General features: G+C 36.5%; 1 protein-coding gene across 2 annotated transcripts in view; it reads left to right on the plus strand.

Moving 5' to 3' along the window:
• The window catches only part of LOC131190212 (GDNF family receptor alpha-4-like), a 28,829-nt gene extending 20,357 nt beyond the window's left edge, over window positions 1–8,472 (plus strand). For both annotated transcript variants that reach the window (XM_058167357.1, XM_058167356.1), the window contains exons 4-8: window positions 1,416–1,749; window positions 2,131–2,240; window positions 3,392–3,526; window positions 4,774–4,904; window positions 5,134–8,472. In XM_058167357.1, coding sequence (XP_058023340.1) covers window positions 1,416–1,749; window positions 2,131–2,240; window positions 3,392–3,526; window positions 4,774–4,904; window positions 5,134–5,280 — 857 coding nt within the window. In that variant the 3' untranslated portion in view covers window positions 5,281–8,472. The remainder of the gene's footprint in view (window positions 1–1,415; window positions 1,750–2,130; window positions 2,241–3,391; window positions 3,527–4,773; window positions 4,905–5,133) is intronic.
• The last annotated feature ends 1,158 nt before the right edge of the window (window positions 8,473–9,630 follow it).

A 9,630-nucleotide genomic window follows, 5' to 3' on the forward strand; every position in this document is an offset into this window, starting at 1 on the left:
AAAAAAAAATCTTACAAAGAAATTAAATAAATTTAGGTCTCTTTTTTCCCATCTATAAATTGCATGTAGGGTAAATCTGAGATAGAGGCAAATATTTGATAGGTAATTTTAAAGATAGCTTCAAGAACATTAATGCATAGAAGCAGTCAAAGACATTTCTTTGAACCCCCAGTTTTCTACTCTAACCAAAACCATTACTTTCACAGAAAGAGAAGCCAAACACTCTAATTAATCTATAATTCTTAAAAATCAGACTCTCTTCCATAAAGTGATGTCTTCACAATTATATCTCATACTCTCAATCAATGCAAAACAAGCCGCCACCTAAAACCAAAAGTAAAATACCTTCCAAATCTGTCACCTTATTTATCTCTACACATAAGCTTATTACATCTAAAGGTTACTTTTTATCCAAATAGCTACCCATTCCAATATAGCTATGTGCGCCATTCACCCAACTCTTGCATGAAATTCCAGTTCTGCCTTCTACAAAACCAGCTGACTTTCTAAATACTTAATTGCATTCTCAGGGTTTTTTTTTCCTGCTATTCTGTCCAGTTTCCAAAAGAATATTCCCCAGACACCTTTTCTTTTCACCTGGCTAATTGAAGAACAACGGTTTCCCAGCCCAATTCTTTTATTCTGAAGAAACATCTGAGTTCAGAGGATATGTTGCCCATGGGTGGCACATTGCCAACTCCAGCAGTTTATCCACCTGACCATAACTCCAACTAACTACCGTTCAGACTACTGACAAAAATGCTGAACGCTGAAAAACCTATGAAGAACCTACTTTCTTCACACAGTTCTCAATTCATGCAAAAATTTTTATAGATTGCACAGTGGTGAAATCCAATTTTTTTTACTACCTGCAGGCATGCGGTTCTGTGGGCATGGCTTGTTGGGCAAGGTGTGGCTTGGCGGGCATGGCAGGGGAAGGATACTGCAAAATCCCCATTCCCTCCCCACTCCTGTGGCCAACCAGAGGTGGCATTTGCCAGTTCTCTGAACTGCTCAAAATTTCCACTACCGGTTCTCCGGAACCTGTCAGAACCTGCTGGATTTCACCCCTGGATTTGCAGAAGGAAGAGGCATTATTTCAAACATTCTCACTTATTTTTTTCTTATGAAATAACTCTGTAAAAGTGTCATACACACCACTGGCTTAATTAAATAAATTATGAAATATTTAATTAAGCCAGTGGTGTGTATGACACTTTTACAGAGTTGTCCCAAGGAGCTTTCTGTTCTAAATTTGACATAGGATAAATAACAAAGAAAAAGAGATGGGTTAAACAGAAAAAGAATTCATCTTTGAATTGTAGAGAGATTCTGGCAATTGTCTTTTTTGTTTAATCTCCTTTGGCAAATCATTTCTGGAGTTTACTGTTTACTGTGTTTCTATGGATTTATAGGTTCCCATAGAACCAAAGATAACCTAAATTCCTGCGTGCTTGCTGCTAATACTTGCCAATTGGACCGCAAATGCATGCGTCAGCGCTCACAGTATGCTGAGGCCTGCACTAGAGGATACCCCTGTGACCAACGCACATGCCACCGAAATCTGAGACACTTCTTTGAGAAAATTGGTGTGGATTTCACCAAGAGGCTCCTGTTTTGTCCTTGCCAAGATGAAGCTTGTGGGGAACGACGCCGGCAAACCATTGTCCCACATTGTTCTTTCCTCAGCAGCAGTAAGCCCAATTGCCTTTTCTTGCTGGATGCCTGCTTCAAGGATAATATCTGCAGGTGGGTCTAATGGAATGATTATCTGAGTAAGTTTCATGACATATGGGCATCTGAATATTAATGTCTATAGGAGCAGTAAAATGGATGTGTTGCAATTCTGATAGTGTGATGTGCCTATTTAAAAAATACTAACGCTGACACAATCCATCCAGAAGTGGCCACAAGGGGTTTAGTATCATGTCCACTCATGTGACATCAGTATTTCACTACAATCCCTAAGGTCCTTCATTATTTTTATGAAAATGGGGGAAATATAGCGCAATCTCCCACTTTAAAAAAAATCCCCGATTTTGATTTACCTTATCAAATACTTGGAAAACTAATAAAGCATTTTGGGCTAATAAAGGGGTTTGTCATTCTGATAGTTGTGTCTCCTGTCAGATCTCGGCTGGCTGGTTTCCAAGAAAAATGCAAATCGTTACAGACATTCACAGATGGCTGTTCTCCACTGAATTATGCAGCATGCCTGCAGGCTTACATGAAGATGATTGGTACGTGTTGCAACTGGTGGAGTTTATTGGGAAGTTTAATAGAAAATCTTTTCTGACTTTGGTCAGTGCTGTCCAAATGGGTCTATAATCCTTTGCCTGGGTAGCTCTAGCCACAGGGTGCTAAAATCAATACATCTTTTGATTTATTTTTGTAAGACTTATGCTTTAATATTTGATAGTAATCCATTGAATTGAATTGAATTGAATTGAATTCTTTATTGGCCAAGTGTGATTGGACACACAAGGAATTTGTCTTTGAGAGTATAATATACTCTCAGTGTACATAAAAGAAAAGATCTATTCATCAAGAATCATAAGGTACAACACTTAATGATAGTCATAGGGTACAAATAAGCAATCAAATCATATTAAGAAACAGTCAATATAAATTGTAAGGATAAAAGCAACAAAGTTACAGTCATACAGTCATACGTGGGATGAGATGGATGATAGGAACAATCAGAAAATTACTAGTAGTGCAAACTTAGTAAATAGTTTGACAGTGTTGAGGGAATTATATGTTTAGCAGAATGATGGTATTCGGGGGAAAACTGTTCTGGTATCTGTTCTGTTGTCTTGGTGTACAGTGCTCTATAGCGTTTTGAGGGTAGGAGTTGTGAGGGGTCTGTAAATATTTTCACAGCCTTCTTTTTGATTTGTGCAGTATACAGGTCCTCAAAGGAAGGCAGGTTGGTAGTAATTGTTTTTTCCTTAGTGTTTTTCCTTAGTGTCTCACTGTAGAATATCTCCAACATAAGTTGTTGGCAGTTAAACGACTATCAATACATTATATGGACTGAAACTTCTCTGACAAAAAGGTGGTGCAGGTAGTTTATTGAAACCAGCTTATTTCCAGATCAGAAATATATAGTCTTAGGGTGCTGACTGAAAAGAATGAATCACCAGCTTTATTGCACATTTAAAGAAAATAGTTCTATGGTTTTGATTTAGCCTTTTTGGTTTAGGAATTAAAAGGTAAATCTCTGTTAAAACTATCTTGGTTCCTTAAAACTATGTTTTAAAACTATCTTGATTAAAATTATCTTGTAATTTTATGAACACATCTATGTAGTTTTCTTGGCAATAGCATGCACACAATCTACTTTCTTCGTGGTTGTCTTGATTTTATTTTATTGCTTTATTTGAAATAGGTACATCTTTGACCCCCAATTATGTGAGCAATTCCAGTACTGAAATCACACTTTGGTGTTCCTGTACAAACAGTGGCAATCATAAAGAGGACTGTGATCAAATCCTTAACTTATTTTCCAGCAATAAGTGTCTCAGTAAGTCAATATTGAATATGAATATTGGGGCAGATCTTGATTTTTCTAACCTCAAAAGTTTTCCAATGAAATAGATTGGCAGAAGATTCCATGGAGAAATGAAAGTAGATTTCTATGCAGTGTAAAATTAAACTTGAAAGTTTAATTTTGCTAGAAGACTTTAATAAATACTCCTTGTATATCCCACCAGTCTTTCAATGGTGGTCAGGTCCATTACAGATTTTCATAAAGATTCATGGAGGACAGATCTTTCAGGTACCGTTAGGATACTGAAATAGGATTCCACATTCAGAGAATGCAGATGAGATTTATTCATTTTTTACACTTATACCCTGCTGCAATTGCAAAGGATTTATAAAAAAATATGCTGCTCTTGCCTTCATTCCCTAGTTTCAACTTATCCAATGCCTTTAATTTCTTTCATATTTTGGAAAGAAAATTTGAAGCTAGACTTTTATTCTGATGCTATATATTGCAATAAGCAATATACACTATATTGCATATTGTATTTTTATCTCACTAATTATATAATTATTACTTTATTAATACCTTACTTCATTAATTACATCTGCATTCAGTAAGAGAAGTTGATGCTTCATTAAGCATCAACTTCTTTCTGCTGATACTGGAAAGATGAAAGTCACCTGAGCAGTAAAAGTAGATTTGTTTTCTGTCCCCATCATTGCCTGCAGAGTTTATAAGGTTAAGCTTTGTAAGATAAATATTTTTCACTATTGTAAAAGTGAGGTTAAACATTGGTTTCAATTCTTAGTGTTTCACCTTTTTAAATTGGAAAAAAATGCTTATGAAAAAAGTTATTTGTGCTTCTTGATTAATTTTTAAAGTTATGATTCATTATCAGATTCTCTTATCCCCTTTGGAAGGGAAGAAAGACATATGCCTGAACTTGATTGATAAATTCCAATCCCTGCCAAGCCTGGTGATATATTACACAGGAATAGTTTTCTTGATCAAGAGCAATTTACAGTGAGTTAATTGCCAAAATGCTCTTGCATTAAAGCCAAAAATTGTTGAATAAAGAAACTGCAGGTTTCTGTGTAGCCAAAGAAGAATGGAAAATGCCTGCTAATTTTTGATAAAGACTTGTGAAATATATAAATACAGCAATTTACCAGCATATTTACTCTGCTAAAACTAGAGCTTTCAACCAATGGGTCCGAATTTGTATAATGGACGTATGAGCAGTTAGAGATCCTGAACACTCCTCCATATTCTCTGTGTCACAGATAATGCAATCCAAGCTGAAATGAATCTTGGCCAAAAGAATAAGGAGGTACAGGACCAGTCGCAATTCACCCCTTCCTTAGACATTCAAGGAGATGGCACCAGCACAATGTTCACTGAAAAACTGTATCAGGTAAATTAATTATGTTAATTAAACAATACTATAACTGAAATCGGAGATATTATATGACTGTAAAATTACCAGCTTTCGGTTAAATATATTCTGAGAGGTTTTCACCTTTGACCCAAAGAGGCCTCCAGAACATCCAGCAGGAAAAAAGGGGGAGGAAGAGAGAATTTAAATGAGATATTCAATCAGAACTTAATGTTTTCCCTCTTTCTCTGTTTCCCTTCCTTTATAGGAACCTGAAGTGAAAGAGGTGAAGGAAGATTCAGAAATTCTTACCCTCAACCAAAAATCAGCCGAAAATTCTGAATATCCCAGAGCTCAGTTTTCCTCACTCATCTTGATCTTAACCTTAGTCTTCTTATTTCTTGGCCCACCTTAACCTAATCTGAATTTCATTGCTACTATTGTATATTTCCTTGAGAAGGGGAAACTGACTTGTTTCATGCAGAGAGGAAGCATTAGTCCCTGCATATTTGTTTAACCTTCTATCAGCACAGTGGCCCTTTGACTCATTTTTGTACACAGTTGCAATAGAAAGCAGTGGGAGATGACGGGGAGTTCAGATTACCTCCCCGTCTTGAGAGAAAAGCAAGCAGATAGGAGATTCTAGGGAACTAGTTTTTAAAATCTACATCAGGGTAAAATTTTTATATTCCAAGATATCCTCTTTAAGAAGACAAAGAAAAACTGGTTCACCCTTAGTCTGTTAAATGATGTACAATTTCTGGCCAAAGAAAAACCCCAACATCTGGATTGTTTTCAGGACTATGTTGTAGAATAGTCTTTTTTTTTTAATTAGCCAAGGCAAAAATATTATGTTAAGGGCATGATACTGAACTGTAGCCTCTGTACATGGTTTCTTGTTTGCCTAACTAATCTTAATGTGTTAATTATTCAGGGGAAATTTAAATCACCGAGCCAAGATGGATTTATGTATTTTTTTCAATAAAATGGATCTTTCTTAGCAATAGCTACAAAGTCCAGATTTTCACAAGAGTTGGCACGCAAGCTAAGATTTTCTGCACAACAGATTCCTAGATGCATCAAATGTTGCTTGCCATAAGTTAGCATCCCCTTACATATCTTCCTGTACATTGTGTAGAATTAAAAGTTATCCATGATCTGACAATTGTGGGTGTAGAAACTGTGATATTATATGTTGTTCTTTTAAACTGCGATGGTATGTTGTTAATGCTGTTACTTATTTACATTACTTATATGGACACTGCCATGAGAAACCTTCAAGTTTTGAAAGAACTATCAAGTAAATACAGTAGTTCTTCACTGCATCTCTTTCCTTCTTATTCTAAAGAACTGGAATGTTGTGGCTATGAAGTTGCCTGCCATATGTTCAAGGATTAAGACTGTGCTGCATTCCATAGTGGTGGTTATTCTAAAACAAAGTTGTAACACAACATATAATTGTAATAATTGTAATAAGTGCATGTTGTGCACTTTTTTATTGTGGCATAGGTTTTGTCTTTGGAACAGTGAAGTATGTGAAGCTTCATTTTCATTTACTGTATACTTAGTATAAAAAAATGGAGGCCTTATTTGCACGGATTCCTACACCATTCTGCAATAACAATGGCATCTATTATGGAAATTATAAAAGGAATTGTCCCCCGTTTTTAAATTTGCAATTATATTTGTAAAAAAAAATTGGAAGCATGGCTTATTTTTTAAAAAAAGGCAAGAAATAATAAGATCAGAAGGAATATAACAATATTAAATCTTAACAATTTTTTAAAACAAATTTGACTGTTTGTAAAATAAAACATTATAGACTGGAATTAAGCATTTGGACTTTTGTATAAATTCTGAAGATGGGGAGCTACAGAATTCATTTAGATAAAGTTAATAATTTTGCAATACTAGGAATAGTCTACAATTTCCATCAAGAAGACATGACAAAAATGCAAAGTATTGGCAAGCCCTAAAATTAAACTTTGTAATAAGTAAAAAGGTAAAGATAATTTTAAAAAAATCATAGCATTGTTTTCCATGATTGACTTTCTGCAGTTATTACATTGATAATAGATTTACAAGAGCTAGAGTTACAACAGCGCAATTAGAAAACTGAACATCCATAATATAATGAATTAAAAAGTAAACTATAGGTTTTCAAGGGTGTGGTCCGGGTATAGCATCCATATATATCAACAGAACTTTGATGAACTTTCTTTTGTTCACTTGGGCTGCACATTTAGGCTTCTCTCTCCTTTCTCTAGATCAGCGGTCACCAACTGGTGGTCGGTGGACCACTTGTGGTCTGCGAGAAAATTTTGGTGGTCTGCAAAAATTTTTTGGCATCTTTTATATTGCACTAAATCAGGGGTCCTCAACTATGGCCCCTGGGACAGATATGTGCAATGAACATTTGTGTTGCTGCAAAGAGTCTCCTCCTTTGAGGTCTTTTTGTGTGGGTCGGAGGGGGCCAGAAATTCCGACTCGGGGTCTGCTTTGGCCTCCTGGTGTGGGGCTTTGAGTGAAGGCTGGAGAGAAGCGCCGCTGGTGGTGAAGAGCCGGAGGGCCTTGTTCCAATGGGACTGCCTCATGGCCTGGAACTGACTGACCATTTCAGCCCGCCGAGCCTCCAGGTGCTGGTACCTGGCCTTGCACTCCTGCAGGTCTTCCCTCTGCTTGGAAAGCCTCAGTGAGGTGTTTCTGCTGAGCCTCCTCGATCAGAGTCAATTTGAACTGAGCTGTTTTGCCAACTCTTTCTCATGGTGGCTATTTAGCTCCAACAACTGCTTCCTGTTGGGGCCTTAAGGAGCCTGGGCAGGCAGGCAAGGAGTGGCTGGGAGGGGATGGGTGAGTAGAGGCTAGCTAGGCACCCCATGACATGAGTGACATCGAGTTGGCCATGACCACCCAGTCACATGACCAACTAGCCACTCCCACCCAGCTGGTCATTAGGCAGATCGTATTAGTGGTCTGTGGGATTTAAAATTATGAATTTAGTGGTCCCTGAGGTCTGAAAGGTTGGGGACTCCTGCTCTAGATAGGAAGAGAATGTCCCAATCATTCCACAGGCCTCATACACTTCCTATCTATTTGGTAAGTGGGAGAACAAGATATTGAAAGGTGTAGTATTATGACTACCAAGGTCAAGGTCTATTAACCATGGCAACTTTTAAGTTACATGGATTTCAACTTCCAGAAATTCTAATGACTGGAGAATTCTGGGAATTGAAGTTCATAGATCTTAAAGATGCCATGGTTCAGGAACATTGGCCTGGGACATACCAGTGAACATTTTTAGCTAAAGTATTGTTCCTCCTCTGTTTACTTATATAGTTATAATACTTACTTCATACTTATTATATGGTTATATTGATTTTATTTCATATAATATTGAATACATCAGCAACTCCCATGCCTCTCCTAAAAGGAGAAACTGGAGAACACTAGACATTCCTAAAACGTTATCAAATGTCTATAGTATATTGTCTAGGTCTCTTGGCAAACATAAAAGAAGTGAGAGTATTCTGAATTTCTGTAATAAAAATTCCAATATCTTGTACATGTGATTCAGCTTATAATGTCAAAAATAAAGTTTACTTTACAACTCTGGGCATCTTCTTTCCCCCCCTTGAATTCAGCAAGAGATGTATTGAATGTCAGTACCTCTGTGATGATTCTACAATACAGATGGCTCTTAATCTCTGTTATGAAACTAAGCCTTTCTATAGTCTCATCACTGTTTGCACTATTCAGTTGTGTGCATATAACTAGGCCCAGGAAACATTATTCCTCATCTATTTTGAAAGTAGGTTGTTATTTCATGAGAGAAGTATTTCCCCAAAGACATGAAGTAAAAAGACCCTTTCTCACATTGCAAGAATTAAGTTTCCTTTAGAGATTTTCCATATTTTAAAGCTAATTAAGATTTAGAAAATGCTAAGAGGTAACTTCATATGACTACAGAGTTGGAAAAACATCCAATTTAACATTATTTCTTGAATCCTCAGAGGAGCTTCCAGTTGATACAGTATATTCTATTGTTGGTAGAAAATGTGAATCCTAGGTGTCTCTTCTTATTTGAGCTTCATAAAACTAGGAAAGTTTGAGTAATAAAACAAGTGAGATAATTTGAAATGCAGAATGTAAGTGGAGAAAGACATACCAATTAATCAAGCCTAGATCTCACTTTAGATCCTATGCTGAGTGACAATGGATAAATAAATAAATTTCACAATAAGCACCCTAGTGCAATCTAAACAAATTGGATTGGGTCTTATAAGTGATTTTAGCTAGTTGCAAGTATCGGAGCATGTTACTTTCTAATATCAAGCATTTTGAATGAAAAAATCTTCAGCAATAGATCTAAATTACATGTCAAATGTAACATTGCATCTACTGTGTTGTTTTAAAAATGAAAATTGAATTGGCATGGAAGCCAATAAGAGATCAGAATTGGTATACAGAGAAATACATTCTTAAATCTGAGTACAATGCCTCTTCCAAAGCAAGACCTCTTATTGGGAGATGGGAATTTTTCATAGTTATCAATGTTACCAGCTCTGGTAACCCCCATATGACTTTTGCTAGAAACTCTGGACCTAGGAAAATACTAGGAACTATCATTGTTTACTTTTCTCCCTTCGAATAAGTCACACAAATTGTTCTTGATTAAGAAAGTGGGATTGGACTTCGCATCACTAAGCAATGCAGTTGTAAAAAAGGTCATGTGACTGCATCACTTAGCAACAGCAGTTCTGCCACT

This window comes from Ahaetulla prasina, chromosome 2 (genome assembly GCF_028640845.1).
Source record: "Ahaetulla prasina isolate Xishuangbanna chromosome 2, ASM2864084v1, whole genome shotgun sequence".
Taxonomy (NCBI): Eukaryota; Metazoa; Chordata; class Lepidosauria; order Squamata; family Colubridae; genus Ahaetulla; species Ahaetulla prasina.